We start from the raw sequence: 17,340 nt of genomic DNA, 5'->3' as shown, positions 1-17,340 counted from the left end.
GGAAGTGCATCTAAGTGATGTTGGTGGACAATGCAATGTTGAGTCTGTTTGGTGTGACATAAGCACTGGGAAAGGAAAAATTAGAGTAGGGGTGTGTGTGTGTGTGTGTGTGTGTGTTATAGGCCTAATGAATCTGATGAGTATAATGAGCAATTATACAGAGAAATAGAATGGGCCAATAAATCAGAATGTCTTACAATGGGGGATTTTAACTTTCCAGATATTGAGTGGAACTTGTAGTTGGTCACTCGCACACTAGCAAGGCTTTTGTGGATTTATTGGATGACCGTTTTCTACAGCAACATGTTCGAGAGGTAACCAGAGGTAGTAATACACTTGATATGATTATCAGTAGTGATTATTCATTTATTAAGAATTTTCAGATAAAGGAACCACTGAGTGACAGTGATCACAATGTACTGGTGTGAGAATTACTTAAAGATGTAACTAGTATTATTGTTCAAGGTTTAGGCTTAAGTGGATGTCAGATGAACTAATGAGACATATGGCAGAGAAGAAAAATGTATGGGATACATACAAATTAACACATGACACAGAAGCCTATGACAGATACAAGTTGATCTGTAACCAAGTTACAAAGGAGGTTAGGCAGGCGAAGGCAGATTACGAGAAATCTTTACAAAGGGATACAAAGAAAAACAGCAAAGAGTTCTTTCCTTATGTAAACTCTAGAAGGAAGGGGATCAGATTGGTCCACTTGATATCGATGGGTCAACTGTTGATGATCCTGCTCAGGTAGCTAACAAACTAAATGAATATTTTGCATCGACATTCACACATGAGGAGTCATTCAGCGAGGGGAATGCCAGAGGTGTATTCAACTCTGGCATTAAACTAGAGAATCTTGTAATAACTAAGATTAAAGTTGAGGAGAAATTGTTGAATTTAAACACAAGAAAGGCACCTGGGGTGGATGGAATCTATCCAGTTATATTAAAGGAGACAGCAATGGAAGTAAGCAAACCCTTAGCCATAATTATGAGAGCTTCCTTGGACTCAGGGGAAGTACTCAGGGACTGGAGAGGTGCAAATGTGACCCCAATTCACAAAGTAAGATCAAAGGGCGACACAAGTAATTATAGACCTGTTAGTTTAACTTCTGTTCACGGAAAATTAATGGAGGCACTGGTTAAAGAAGCACTGCAAGATCATCTAGACAAGACTTCAGTTACAGCTCGGACAAAGCATGGTTTTGTTAAGGGGAGGTTTTTTCTGACCAATTTGATTGGATACTGAGATGCAGTCACAAAAGAACTGGATGCAGGGAATAACTTTGATATTATATACTTGGATCTTAGAAAGGCTTTTGATACTGTTGCACATGGAAGACTGCTGCACAAATTGGAGCAGTGTGGCATTGGAGGCAAATTGCTTCTATGGATAAAGGGGTGGTTGAGGGGGAGAAGACAGAGAGTGGTAATCAATGGACACTGCTCATCGTGGACTAATGTTATCAGTGGAGTCCCTCAGGGGTCAGTATTGGGTCCATTATTGTATTCTGTATTTATAAATGATATTGATGACGGTATATCAAGCTTAATGTCCAAGTTTGCAGACGATACAAAGGTTGGCAGGGTTGTCAAGGACACTACTGACACTATGCTACTGCAACAGGATCTGGAAAGGTTGAGCAGATGGGCTGAGAGGTGACAAATGAAGTTTAACCTTGACAAATGAAAAGTACTACATATGGGGAAACAGCAACCCCAGAGCAACGTATCAACTCTGTAGTACTACTGACAGTGGTAGAGAATGAAAGGGACCTGGGGGTGATTATGCAGGCAGATATGAAGTTCTCTGAGCAGTGCAGACGGGCTGCAAGAGTAGCTCATGGTGTATTGTCAATGATATATAGGAATTTTTCTAGCAGGGATAAGGAGGTGATTATTTCCTTGTATAAGGCAATGGTCAGGCCACACCTAGAGTACTTTATATAGGTCTGGAGGCCCCATTTCAAGAAGGATGTAGAGATGCTGGAACGAGTACAGAGAAGGGCAACAAGATTAGTGAATGGAACAAAGGGGTGCTATTACGAAGAAAGGCTTAAGTTTTGCAAATTACAGTGTCTGGAGACTATGCACCAGCGAGGTGATCTGATAGAGGTGTATAAAGCCTTAAATGGTTTGAGTCAATCCCATCAGCATACTCAATGCTGATGGGATTCTTCCTCTTGTTCAGAATAATCACCTGAGAGGGCATAAATTCAAATTGAGGAAAGACAGATGTAGGATAGACGTGAGGAAATTTGCCTTTAGCTAGCAGTTGGTTGGTAGGTGAAACAGACTTCCATCCCTTGTCGTGGAAGTTTATATCTTAAATAAGTTTAAGGCTCAGCTGGACAGGTATTTCGAACGAACAGAGGGGTGAAGTGGAAGTGGTTATTTTTTATTTATTTATTTAATTTTTTTTTGGCTGATGCTGCATAAGCTTGCTTTCTTGCATCAAATGCCTCTACTAATGCTAATATCAAGGTTAAAGGGAAGGGCTTTTGTTTCATAAAGATGATTACAGGGGTCTCAGACAGTTTTTAAATTCTGTACAGTGGGATCAACTGATGATGTTACCAACATTGAATTCTAAATGGGGGGACTTAATTTTGGAGGCTACTTGGCTTTTCATTCCAACTAAGAAATACTGTTAAATTAAATGCCTAAATGGATGTCAGATGAATTAACGAGGCTCGTGGCAGAGAAGAAAAATGTTAGAAAAAGGTTAGGCAGGCAAAGGCAGATTACGAGAAATGTTTGGCAAAGGATGCAAAGAAAAACAAAAAATAGTTCTTTACTTATGTAAACTCTAGAAGGCAAGGGATGAATCAGATTAGACCACTTAACATAGATTGTTTGACTATTGATAATCATGTTCCGGCAGCTGATAAACTGAATGAATTGGTATTTTGCGTCTACATTCACACAGGAGCTATTCCATGAGGCGGAACGGCAGAAGTTTATCAAAATGTAACGGGGAGCTAAATGATTCTGTAATAACTGAGAGCAAAGTAGATGAGAAATTGTTGAAGTTAAATATAAGGAAGGTACCTGGGGTGGATGGGATCTATCCAGTTATATTAAAGAAAGCAGAAAATGAAGTAAGCAAACCCTTAGCCATAATTATGAGACCTTCCATGGACTGGAGGTGTGCAAATGTATCACCAATTCCCAAAGGAGTTCAAAAGGTGACAAGTAACTACAGATCTGTTAGTTTAACTTGTGTTCAAGGGAAAATAATGGAATCACTGGTTAAAGAAGCATTGCAGGATGATCTAGACAAGACTGCAGTAATAGTTAAGACATAGCATGGGTTTGTTATAAGGAGGTCTTGTCTGACCAATTTGATTGGATACTATGATATGATCACAAAAGAACTGAATGCCAAAAATAATTTTGATATCATATACAGGTAGCCATCGATGTATGTCGGGGTTAGGTTCCTGGGGGGACAGGTGCAAATGGAACCCTTTATATAACGGAGTCAATCAGAAATCACTGGGTTCCAAATTTTTATCTACCACTTTGCATCGACTGTTTTATTTTATTAGCATTCTTCATAGTTGTAGTAATAGTTGATGGAGGCATATTCATAGCCCTACACACATTACGGTGGCTTTCACCAGATTCCATCTTCCAAATATTGCAATAGGATTCAATGACCTTCTTTTACCAGACATGGCATTTCTTTATTCTATAAAATTAAAACTTTGTAACACAACTGGTAAAAACTGCACATGGATATCACTATTATTTTTATTTAATTTATTAATAGCACAATTAATAAAAAATGCTAGCGTAATAAATTTCTAACATGTGTAAATAGCATAAACAACAACCAACTGAATGGTTCACTCCATGGACCTTTACTACCTGCATCCACGAGTGGTTACTATGAGGGTGGGAATCCTTCTCGTCTCTGATAAGGATGTGCTAATTGCCTCAGATGGTCCTAAATCACGTGAAGAGTGGATAGCACCGTATGATGCCAATAAACTTTGTCTGACAATTTTAAACTTTCAATTTCAAAAAAAATTGAGAAAAAAAAATTTGCAAAAATAAATAAAAAATAACATTGTGGTTAGTCATTGGTGCTATTTCGAATCGCCACAAATTGGACCAGCGCAAAACGAGGGCTACCTCTATTTGGATTTCAGGAAAGCTGTTGATACTGTTGCACATGGAGGACTGTGCATACACTTTCAAATCTCTGGCCTTTATAGTGAACTATTACACATACAATGAAAGCAACGAGGAGATGGGGAAGCCCCTGGTGCCGTTAGACATGAACACACTACATATGGAAGACTGCTGTACTTGTTACCAGAAGAGACTGCTTCTACAGGGATGGGATACACTTAAATAGAAAGGGTGCAAGAATGTTTGCTGATGCTATCGAGGCAGTGTTAGGAGGGTCGGAAAACTGCTAGATTGGGGGATACAAGGACTAATAGATTAACAGGTGCCAATGGCAGAGGAGAAAGTGATTCTTGCACTGCTTCTATTGTAATGAGCAGCAGCCTGGAAAATAAGATGCAGGATATTTCAGAGACTGCTGGGAATCATTGGGGTACAATTAAACACATGGGTTGTGTTAGGGTGGCTAAGAGGAAGAGCATGTGCATGTATACTTGCGTGTACACCAATGCCAGGAGTTTAGTAAATAAATTTGATGAATTTGAGGTATTGCTCAAAACATCAAAGGCAGATATCGTTGGGATTTCAGAGACGTGGTTGGGATTTCACACAGATATAAGGAATGCAGAACTGGAATTTGGGGAGTACAATGTCTACAGAAAGGATAGACAGGATAGGAAGGGAGGAGCGGTTATGCTATTAGTTAAGAAACACATAAAATCCAAGGAAGTGAAGCCAGTCGACATCGCTGGACAGTGCAGTGTCGAGTCAGTTTGGTGTGACATAAGAATTGGAAGATCAAAATTGAGAGTAGGAGTGTGCTATAGGCCTAATGACTCTGATGAGTATAATAAGAAACTGTACAGAGAAATGGAGTGGGCCAGTAAATCAGAGAGTCTTATAAGGGGGGATTTTAATTTCCCAGATATTGACTGGAATTTGTGGGCTGGTCACTCACACACTAGCAAGGCTTTTGTGGATTTATTGGATGATTGTTTTCTACATCAGCATGTTTGGGAGGCAACTAGAGGGAGTAATACTCTTGATTTGATTATCAGTAGTGATTCTTCATGCATTAAGAATCTGCAGATAAATGAACCACTAGGTGGCAGTGATCACAGTGTTCTGAAGTGGAATTTACTCATAGAGGTAATTACCATTAGGGGTAAAGGGAAGGGGTATTGCTTTCGTAAAGGTGACTACGATGGACTGAGACAGTATTTAAATTCTATACAGTGGGATCAACTGATGATGTTACCAACAGCAAATTCAAAATGGGAAGCATTCAAAGAACTTATCTTGGAAGCTACTAGGCTTTACATACCAACTAAGAAATATTGTTCAAGGTTTAGGCCTAAATGGATGTCAGATGAACTAATGAGGCATATGGCAGAGAAGAAAAATGCATGGGATACATACAAATTAACACGTGACACAGAAGCGTATGATAGATACAAATTGATCTGTAACCAAGTTACAAAGGAGGTTAGGCAGGAAAAGGCAGATTACGAGAAATCTTTGGCAAGGGATGCAAAGAAAAACAGCAAAGAGTTCTTTACTTATGTAAACTCTAGAAGGAAGGGGATGAATCAGATTGGTCCACTTGATATCGATGGGTCAACTGTTGATGATCCTGCTCAGGTAGCTAACAAACTAAATGAATATTTTGCATCGACATTCACACACGAGGAGTTATTCAGGGAGGGGAATGCCAGAGGTGTATTCAACTCTGGCAGTAAGCTAGAGAATCTTCTAATAACTGAGAGTAAAGTGGAGGAGAAATTGTTGAAGATAAACACAAGAAAGGCACCTGGGGTGGATGGAATCTATCCAGTTATATTAAAGGAGACAGCAATGGAAGTAAGCAAACCCTTAGCCATAATTATGAGAGCTTCCTTGGACTCAGGGGAGGTACCCATGGACTGGAGATGTGCAAATGTGACCCCAATTCACAAAGGAGGATCAAAGGCTGACACAAGTAATTATAGACCTGTGAGTTTAACTTCTGTTCTATGAAAATAAATTTAGGCACTAGTTAAAGAAGTACTGCAGGATCATTTAGACAAGACTTCAGTTATAGCTCGGACACAGCATGGTTTTGTTAAGGGGAAGTCTTGCTTGACCAATTTGATTGGATACTATGATGCAGTCACAAAGCAACTGGATGCAGGGAATAACTTTGATATTATATACTTGGATCTTAGAAAGGCTTTTGATACTGTTGCACATGGAAGGCTGCTGCACAAATTGGAGCAGTGTGGCATTGGAGGCAAATTGCTGCTATGGATAAAGGGGTGGTTGAAGGGGAGAAGACAGAGTGGTAATCAATGGACACTGCTCATCGTGGACTAATGTTATTAGTGGAGTCCCTCAGGGTTCAGTATTGGGTCCTTTATTGTTTTCTGTATTTATAAATGATATTGCTGATGGTATATCAAGCTTAATGTCCAAGTTTGCAGACGATACGAAGGTTGGCAGGGTTGTCAAGGACACTACTATCACTATGCTGCTGCAACAGGATCTGGAAAGGTTGAGCAGATGGGCTGAGAGGTGGCAAATGAAGTTTAACATTGACAAATGTAAAGTACTACATATGGGAAACAGCAACCCCAGAGCAACGTATCAACTCTGTGGTACTACACTGACAGTGGTAGAGAATGAAAGGGACCTGGGGGTGGTTGTGCAGGCAGATATGAAGTTCTCTGAGCAATGCAGACGGGCTGCAAGAGTAGCTCATGGTGTATTGTCAATGATATATAGGAATTTTTCTAGTAGGGATAAGTAGGTGATTATTCCCTTGTATAAGGCAATGGTCAGGCCACACCTAGAGTACTGTATACAGGCCTGGAGACCTCATTTCAAGAAGGATGTAGAGCTGCTGGAACGAGTACAGAGAAGGGCAACAAGATTAGTGAATGGAACAAAGGGGTACTCTTACGAAGAAAGGTTAAGTTTTGCGAATTACAGTGTCTGGAGACTAGACACCAGCGAGGTGATCTGATAGAGGTGTACAAAGCCTTGAATGGTTTGAGCATGCTCAATGCTGATGGAATTTTTCCTCTTGCTCAGAATAATCACCTGAGAGGGCATAAATTCAAATTGAGGAAAGACAGATGTAGGATAGATGTGCGGAAATTTGCCTTTAGCCAGCAGGTGGTTGGTAGGTGGAACAGACTTCCATCCCTTGTCGTGGAAGTTGATAGCCTAAATAAGTTTAAGGCTCGGCTGGACAGGTATTTTGAACGAACAGAGGGGTGAAGTGGAAGTGGTTATTTTTTTATTTATTTATTTTACTTTAATTTTTTTGGCTGATGCTGCATAAGCTTGCTTTCTTGCATCAAATGCCTCTACTAATGCTAATTGGAGAGGTATGGCACTAAGAGTAAGTTGCTACAATGGATAAAGGAATGGATAGTTGAATAGTTGTTGTTGTTATTTGGTTTTTAGGAGCATTAGCACCTAAGGCCATATTGCTCCGGGGATATGCGGTGGTCATTCCCTGGTCTTTCCGCATCCTCCGTATTTGGTGGTCACGGGCTCGAACCCTGGTCTAATCAAAAAGCGTGTGGTATGCACTGCCGATCCTGCCCGTGGAGGCGCCTATGGTTGAATGAGAGACAACAGAGAGTGGAAATCAATGGACACTGCTCTTCGTGGAAAAATGTTATTAGTGGAGTTCCCCAGGGTTCGGTGTTGGGCCCATTGTTGTTTTGTATATTTCTCAATGATATTGATGAAGATATCTCATGTTTAATGTCCAATTTTGCAGATGATACAAAGGTTGGTAGGGTTATTAAAAACAGTATGCTACTCCAACTGGATCTAGATAACTTGGGCTGAGAGGTGGCAATTGAAGCTTAACATTGACAAGTGTAAAGTACTACATATGGTAGCAGTAACTCCAGAGTAATGTATCAACTGTGTGGTACTACACTCAGGATAGTGGAGAATGAAAAAAAGACCTTGGGGTAATTGTGCAATCAGATATGAAGTTTTGTGAGCAGTGCAGACAGGCTGCCAGACCAGGCCATGTCAATAATATACAAGAATTTTGCTAGAAGGATAAGGAACTGATTATCTTTTTGTATAAGGCTATAGTCTGGCCACACCTACAAGTACTGCATACAAGTCTGGAGGCCTCATTTTAGGAGGGATGTAGGGCTGCTGGAAGGAGTAGAGAAGAGGACAACGAGATTGGTGAGGGGAACAAAGGAGTACTTTCAGCAAAAAAAAGGCTCAAGTTCTGCAAATTGCAGCATCTGGAGACTAGGCACCTGCGAGGTGGTCTGACTGAGGTGTATAAGGCATTGAACTATTTTGAGCAAACTCAATACTGATGGGATTCTTCCTCTTGCTCACATTATGCACCTGAGAGGGGCATAAATTCAATTGAGGAAAGACAATTGCAGAATAGATGTGCAGAAATTTGCCTTTAGCCACCGGGTGGTTGATTGCTGGAACAAACTTCCATCTGTTGTTGTGGAAGTGGACAATTTAAATAAATTCAAGGAAAAACCAACGTTTGGAGTGAATGGATGGGTGAAATTGGAAGGGGTGGTTTTAATATATATATTTTTTATTTTGGCTGATGGTGCGTGACCTTGTTTTCTTGCATATATGCCCTTGCTAATGCTAATACGCATCTTGTATTAATAAAGCATATACTGGTCTTTCGATTCTTTAAGCTGATATGTGCAATATTTACCTTTGCAAAAATATTGGGGGAGGGGAACAGAGAGAGAGAGAGAGAGAGAGAGAAGGATTTATGAAATTGAGATAATGAATATTCAACTAAATATGTGAAAAGGTTGCTAATACAAAAAATCAAATCCAAAAAACAAGAAAGAAAAATACTGAGTATAATATAATGAATTACTAAATATAATCTCTCTTTCATATTTGTATTCAAGGAGCTCAGCTAAATTCTCACAAACTTTTTAAACTTACCACTGATAGGCATTAAAATGAAAGTAAACAATACCGAGACCATAAAGAAAAGGTGCATCCTGAAAAAAACAAACCAAATAAATAAAAAATAATTTCACTGTTTAAAATTTTAATATAAAAAAATCTGTGTAAAATTAACAGAAAACAGTCTAAAACTGAAAATCACTTTTCAGCAAAATCAATTCAGCAATCTTTCAAAATCATACTAAACTGTTTATTAATAACAATATGATAATTATTACCATCGCTATTCTGAATAACAGATAATTAGAAGAAAAAAAAAAAACATGCAACAGAAACAAAATATTTTTATAAGAATTAATTCCTAGTAAATTATAATTCCTAATCACACAGGCTGAGTTATTCACCACAGTTCCAACTCCTAATTAACTACACATGAATGAATTAACTATGATTAATTTTAAAATTCAATTAGGATTGACAGTCTTTGTATCTTAATTTCTTTTTTGACACAATATTAGCGCATTCTATAAAAATAAATTATGCAAGTACTCTTTAGAAAGTGCAAAAAAAAAAAAACTTTAAAAAGTTGTGCAACCTAGGTGTAAAAAAATATTATTTCAATTTATTTTATTTTTCATTATAATGTCCTTGTAGAAGTTAGCCAGCAAATTTTTGTTTTCCTAAATTTGTTTACATATATATAATTCTCTTCTTTCTGTAGTTTTATAAATCTAATTTCAACAGTTTTGTGAAGTACTTTCCATAAATATTTTGTTAATTTCACTGTTATCTTTTCCAACACAATTCTGCTTAGGTCAGTAACTCTTTTTGGTAACTTGTACACACAAATTTTTAAGTTCATAGCAAAGTTTTCGTAACTGCTCGATTACTATAATATTTTAATTCTGATTAAAAATTTAGCTGACTTAAATTCTGTAAAGTTAATTTTGTAATACTTACCAGTTCAGTTCTTACTTTAATGATGACTGGGACAAAATCCACTTTGAATACTTTGTCTGTGGATACTGCGATTCAATTGGAAATGACTGTATGCAATTCCCAAATGAGTCACGAGTTCACTGCTTGCACAGCATGTGACATGTATTCAAAGGTCAAGCTAGTTGATAATCATAAATCGACTGATAGTTCTTTTCTTTCTATTTGATATAAGGAGTGTAGTGATCTCAAATTAATGATTGGTGCATTACTTGAAGAATTTGAGTCTCTGAAGAAATAACTTCCAAGTGATGCAGCCTCAAGTTCCAGAGAAGACGGGTCAAGTGCATACCATCTAGGTTGAATATTTAGACTTATCGGGCAATTCCATTGGATTGAAGATATGGTGCAACTACCTGGAGCAACATTTAATTATGCAACCAACAGATTGTCAGATTTTAAGAGGTAAACAGAACAGCATTATTATGCATGTCACCGCTAATGAGATTAAGCACTTTGAAAGTGATAATAAGCTGGAAAAATTTTAAATCATGCTGAAAAAAAAATAGTGAGTTAGGTCAAAAAGAGGTACAAAGGGTACTAGGAAAGTTTTGCAATACAGCTTTGTTTGTTTAATTTTTTCAAAGTAATTTCCTCTACATTCAATACACCTCTCCATCCTCCGAAACCAATCTTTAAACCAGTTCTGCCAAGTTTCACTAGGGAGTAAAGCACACTCGTTGTCCCAAGCCCGTAGAAGGTCCTCATCACTGGAAAACCGCCTCCCTTTTACCTTCATTTTCACATGCGGGAACAGTGCAAAGTCGCAGGGAGCAAGGTCTGGACTGTAGGGAGGGTGCTCGAGAAGTTTCAGTCCTGTCGTGGTCAAATATTCGGTGCAGGCTTGGGCGCGGTGAGCTGCAGCATTATCGTGATGGAGGTACCAGGTGTCCATTCTTGACTTTGGCCGCAGGTTCTTCATAGATCCAATGACTTTAGGCAGGCATTGTTCAGTATACCACTTAGCTGTGACTGTCTTCTGCGTGTCCAAAACGACACGTTCCACAATTCCACTCGATTTGAAAAATACAGCTATCATTTTCTTCTTTACAGATCGGGATTTTCTGACAATTACGGGTATGTCGTCATCATCAAAGACCCAAACTTTGTTTTGAGCCTTGGTCGGCAGATCGTAATAGTACAGCCAAGTCTCGTCACCTGTCACGATGTTGTTCACATACCGAGATTGTCCCTTATCAAACTTTTTTAACATCTCCCGGCACCAAATCACACGTTGTGTCATCTGCTCTTCAGTCAGTTGATGCGGCACCCAGAGAGAACAAAGTTTCTTCACGTGCAAATGATCTTGCAGAATCGAACGAATTGCTGGTGCATTTAGGCCCAAAGTATCCTCTATCTGTTGGTAGGTCACTCGCTTGTTTTCGTCAAGCACTTTCCTCACAGCAGTAACGTTTTCCTCCGTAACTGACGTTCGTGGCCTTCCCGGCCTCTCAGAATCCTCCAGAGTGAAATTTCCCCTTTGGAATTCTCTATACCACCTGAATATCGTTGTACGATGTGGACAATCATCATCTAGTGCAAGAGTCATTTCTTCTAAGCACTGGTCTATGGTTAAACCACGCACGAAATTATACCGCAAAACTGTCCTTATCTCATTTCGTGACCACGATGCCATCGCAAGCACTTTACACTCTCACTACTAATGAATAACTGAGCCCATCGACTTGGCGCGGCGGCTACTATGCACGTATGAACATGTCTCAACATGCAGCAACAAGCAGCTTCCTGTGATTCATTGTTGCGTCATATTGCAAAACTTTCCTAGTACCCTTTGTATATGTGTCTAAAATCCAATTAATAACATTAGCACAGGCACATGAGGCAAGAAAGCAAGCTTACATAGCATCAACCAAAAAAAAAAAAAAAAAAACCACCCTTATTACAACCATCCACTCGCTCTAAAAGTTTGTCAAGTTCTGCCTTAAATCTATTGAAGCCATCAACATCGACAACAGATGGAAGTTTGTTCCAGCAATCAACCACCCGCTGGCTAAAGGCAAACTTCCGCACATCAATTCTACAACTATCTTTCCTCAATTTGAATTTATGCCCTCTCAGGCAAGAGGAAGAATCCCATCAGCATTGAGCATGCTCAAACCATTCAAGGCTTTATACACCTCTATCAGATCACCTCGCCGGTGCCTAGTCTCCAGACACTAATTTAAAAAACTTGAGCCTTTCTTCTTAAGAGGAAATCTTTGTTCCATTCACTAATCTTGTTGCCCTTCTCTGTACTTGTTACAACAGCTCTATATCCTTCTTAAAATGAGACCTCCAGACCTGTATACGGTATTCAAAGTGTGGCCTTACCATCGCCTTATAGAAGAGGATAATCACTTCCTTATCCCTGCTAGAAAAGTTTGTGTACATCATTGACAAGACACGATGAGTTACTCTTGCAGACTGTCTGCACTGCTCAGAAAACTTCATATCTGCCTGCAAAACCACCCCCAGGTCCCTGTCATTCTCTACCACTGTCAGTGTAGTACCACAGAGTTGATACGTTGCTCTGGGGTTGCTGTTTCCCATATGTAGTACTTTACATTTGTCAATGTTAAACTTCATTTTCCACCTCTCACCCCATCTGCTCAACTTTTCTAATCCTGTTGCAGCAGCCTACTGTCATTAGTTTCATTAACAACCCTGCCAATCTTCGTATTGTCTGCAAACTTGGACATTAAGCCTGATATACCATCATCGATATCATTTATAAATACAGAAAACAACAATGGACCCAACATTGAATCCTGGGACTCCACTAATAACATTAGTCCACGGAGAGCAGTGTCCATTGATTACCACTCTCTGTCTTAGCATTAGCATTACAAGAGGCATATGATGCAAGAAAGCAAGCTTATTCAGCATCAGCCAAAAAAAAAAAAAACCCTCTCCCATTTCACCCCTCCGTTCGTTCGAAATACCTGTCCAGTTGAGCTTTAAATTTGTTTAGGCTATCAACTTCAACAACAAGTGATGGAAGTCGGTTCCACCAACCAACCACCCGCTGGCCAAAGGCAAATTTCCGCACATCTATCCGACATCCGTCCTTCCTCAATTTGAATTTATGCCCTCTGAGGTGATTATTCTGAGAAAGATGAAGAATCCCGTTGGCATTGAGCATGCTCAAACCATTCAAAGCCTTATACACCTCTATCAGATCACCTCGCCGGTGCCTAGTCTCCAGACTCTGTAATTTGCAAAACTTAAGCCTTTCTTCGTAAGAGCAACCCTTTGTTCCATTTACTAATCTTGTTGCCCTTCTCTGTACCCGTTCCAGCAGCTCTACATCCTTCTTGAAATGAGGCCTCCAGACCTGTATACAGTACTCAAGATGTGGCCTAACCATTGCCTTATACAAGGGAATAATCACCTCATTATCCCTGCTACAAAAATTCCTGTATATCATTGACAAGAGCAACCCTTTTTTTCCATTCACTAATCTTGTTGCCCTTCTCTGTACTCCTTCCAGCAGCTATACATCCTTCTTGAAATGAGGCCTCCAGACCTGTATACAATACTCAAGGTGTGGCCTGACCATTGCCCTATAAAAGGGAATAATCACCTCATTATCCCTGCTACAAAAATTCCTGTATATCATTGACAAGACACCATGAGCTACTCTTGCAGCCCGTCTGCACTGCCAAGAGAACTTCATATCTGCCTGCACAATTAACCCCAGGTCTTTTTCATTCTCTACCACTGTCAGTGTAGTACCACAGAGTTGATACGTTGCTATGGGGTTGCTGTTTCCCATAGGTAGTATTTTACATTTGTCAATGTTAAACTTCATTCTCCTACTCAACCATCCCTTGATCCATAGCAGCAATTTTCCTCCAATGCCATACTGCTCCAATTTGTTCAACAGTCTTCCAGGTACAACAGTATCAAAAGCCTTTCTAAGATCCAAATATATCATATCAAAGTTATTCCCTGCATCCAGTTCCTTTGTGATCACATCCCATTATTGTATCCAATAAAATTCGTCAGGCAAGACTTGCCCTTAACAAAACCATGCTGTGTCCGAGCTATAACTGAAGTCTTGTCTAGATGATCCTGCAGTGCTTCTGTTACCAGTGCCGCCATTAATTTCCCTGGAAAAGAAGTTAAACTAACAGGTCTGTAATTACCTGTCTCTCCCTTTGACCTTCCTTTATGGATTGGGGTCACGTGCACATCTACAGTCCATGTGTACCTCCCCTGAGTTCAACAAAGCTCTCATAATTATATGCTAAGGGTTTGCTTACTTGCTTTGCCACCTCCTTTAATATAACTGGATAGATTCCATCCGACCCAGATGCCTTTCTTAGGTTTAACTTGAACAATTTCTTCTCCACTTTACTCTCAGTTAGTACAAGATTATCTAGCTTCCTGCCAGAGTTTAATACACCTCTGGCATTCCCCTCCCTGAATAACTCCTCATGTGTAAATGTAGATGCAAAATATTAATTTAATTTGTTAGCTACTTAGGGGGATCATCAACAGTTGAACCATTGATATCAAGTGGACCAAACTGATTAATCCCCTTCTTTCTAGAGTTTACATAAGTAAAGAACTCTTTGCTGTTTTTCTTTGCATCCTTTGACAAAGATTTCTCGTAATCTGCCTTCGCCTGCCTAACCTCCTTTGTGACTTGGTTACAGACCAGCTTATATCTATCATAGGGTTCTGTCACCTGTTATTTTATAACTATCCCATGCATTTTTCTTCTCTGTCACATGTCTAATTAGTTTATCTCACATCCATTTAGTCCTAAATCTTGAACAACATTTCTTAGTTGGTATGTAAAGCCTAGTAGCTTCCAAGATAAGTTCTTTGAATGCTTCCCATTTTGAATTTGCTGTTGGTAACATCATCAGTTGATCCCACCGTACAGAATTTAAATACTGTCTAAGACCACTGTAGTCACTTTTACGAAAGCAAAAACCCTTCCCTTTACCCTTGATGGTAGTTACTTCTGAGTAAATCCAACTTCAGCACACTGATCACTGCCACCTAGTGATTCCTTTATCTGCAGATTCTTAATGCAGGAAAAATCACTACTGATAATCAGATCAAGAGTAATACTCTTGATCTGATTATCAGTAGTTGCCTCCCTCTAGTTGCCTCCCAAAAATGCTGCTGTAGAAAACAATCATACAATAAATCCACAAAAGCCTTGCTAGTGTGCGAGTGGCCGACCCACAAATTCCAGTCAATCTCGTGGAAATTAAAATCCCCCATTATAAGACATTTACTGGCCCAGTCTATTTCTCTGTACAATTGCTCATTATACTCATCAGATTCATTAGGCCTCGAACACAGACCTACTCTCATTTTTCCTTTCCCAGTGCTTATGTCACACCAAACAGACTCAACATTGTATTGTTCACCAACATCAAATGGATGCACTTCCTTAGATTTTTTCTTCACTAACAGCATATCCTCTCCTCCCTTCCTGTCCTGTCTATCACTAATTCCATTAAGACAAAATAGGTGGGAATATATGCTGAAAGCAATGTGGATTAAATCAATACTAAAGTCTGCAAGATTTTTGGAGGGAAACTTTTATTAATGAGGCCCACATTTGTACGTAAAAGGAATCTTTTTGGAGAGGTGCGACACACTTCAACAGAAGTACAAGAGTTACTGGCTGTATCAAAAAGAATACGTTAAGGCAGCAGTCCCAAAACTTTAGCATTGGTATTAGTGGTGGCATATTAGCATTAGTAGGGCACATGATGCAAGAAAGCAAGCTTATATAGCATCAGCCAAAAACTTCCATTTCACTGATTCAGTCATTGCAAATGTTGGTCTAGTTCAGCTTGGAATTTAAGTTATCAACCTCCACAATAACAGATGGGAGTTTGTTCCAGCAATCAACTAGCTGGCTAAAGCCGAACTTAAGCACATCTATTCTACAACTGGCTTTCCTCAGTTAGAATCTATTCCTCTTCAGGTTTGTAATCTGAACAAGAGGAGGAATCCCATCAGCAATGACCTGCTCAATCCATTCAAGGCTGTATACACCTCAATCAGATTGCCTCGCAGTTGACTATTCTCCACAGCGGCAGTTCTGCTTACCAAAAAGTGGCCCACTGGGCACTCACATCCTTTCGTCCGGGCTTGGAGTCAAGCTAGCCGGACTTCTCAGGTCGTTTCGGCCACAAGGCCTCTAATCATTCGCTTACCGGATGAGCCTTAGCTTAAATTATGCAATTTGCAGCATTTAAGCCTTTCTTCATAAGAGCAACCCTTTTTCCATTCACTAATCTTGTTGTCCTTCTCTGTACTCATTCCAGCAGCTATACATCATTCCTAAAATGAGGCCTCCAGACCTGTATGCATTACTTAAGGTGTGACCCGATCATTCCCTTATACAAGGGCTCATTCCAGCAGGTATATATCTGCTCCCACCTTGGTCTAAACCAGATGGTTCTGTTGTCACTTCAAACAAGGATAAAGCTGACCTGCTAGCATCCCATTTTTCTTCCTACTCATGTATTAGTGATCTTGGAAAAACACCTCCCACCATTCCCAACACATTCCATTCAATGCCTCCTGTGGTCTTCCATCAAAAGGATGTCAGAATTTTGACGAATCTTGATGCTAAGAAAGCTCCAGGTCCCAATGGTATTTCTCCACTTGTTCTCCTGAACTTACTCCTATTCTTTGCCACCACTTTTCACTTTCTTATTCCAAAGGTGTTTTTTATTCTCCTTGTAAATTTTCTCATATCCAGCCAGTTCCTAAAAAGTGTGACAAATCCCTCCCATCCAATTATTGTCCCATTGCAATTACTTCTACTCTTTCTAAAGTTAGCATTAGCATTAGTAGAGGCATATGATGCAAGAAAGCAAGCTTATTCAGCATCAGCCAAAAAAAAAAAAAAAAACCCTCTCCCATTTCACCCCTCCGTTCGTTCGAAATACCTGTCCAGTTGAGCTTTAATTTGTTTAGGCTATCAACTTCAACAACAAGTGATGGAAGTCGGTTCCACCAACCAACCACCCGCTGGCCAAAGGCAAATTTCCGCACATCTATCCGACATCCGTCCTTCCTCAATTTGAATTTATGCCCTCTCAGGTGATTATTCTGAGCAAGAGGAAGAATCCCATCGGCATTGAGCATGCTCAAACCATTCAAGGCTTTATACACCTCTATCAGATCACCTCGCCGGTGCCTAGTCTCCAGACAATGTAATTTGCAAAACTTAAGTCTTTCTTTGTAAGAGCAACCCTTTTTTTCCATTCACTAATCTTGTTGCCCTTCTCTGTACTCCTTCCAGCAG

The 17,340-nt window shown here is 39.7% G+C and overlaps 1 protein-coding gene across 1 annotated transcript in view; it reads right to left on the bottom strand.

The window, feature by feature from the left end:
- Utx (Utx histone demethylase) overlaps positions 1–17,340 on the bottom strand; it is a 758,689-nt gene that overhangs the window by 542,837 nt on the left and 198,512 nt on the right. Inside the window, exon 5 of the mRNA XM_090377749.1 lies at positions 9,093–9,151. Coding sequence (XP_090233875.1) covers positions 9,093–9,151 — 59 coding nt within the window. The remainder of the gene's footprint in view (positions 1–9,092; positions 9,152–17,340) is intronic.

The sequence above is a fragment of the Mastigoproctus giganteus genome, chromosome 1, assembly GCF_048544385.1.
Source record: "Mastigoproctus giganteus isolate SK-2022 chromosome 1, ASM4854438v1, whole genome shotgun sequence".
NCBI lineage: Eukaryota > Metazoa > Arthropoda > Arachnida > Uropygi > Thelyphonidae > Mastigoproctus > Mastigoproctus giganteus.
This window is presented reverse-complemented; position numbering and strand designations above follow the sequence as displayed.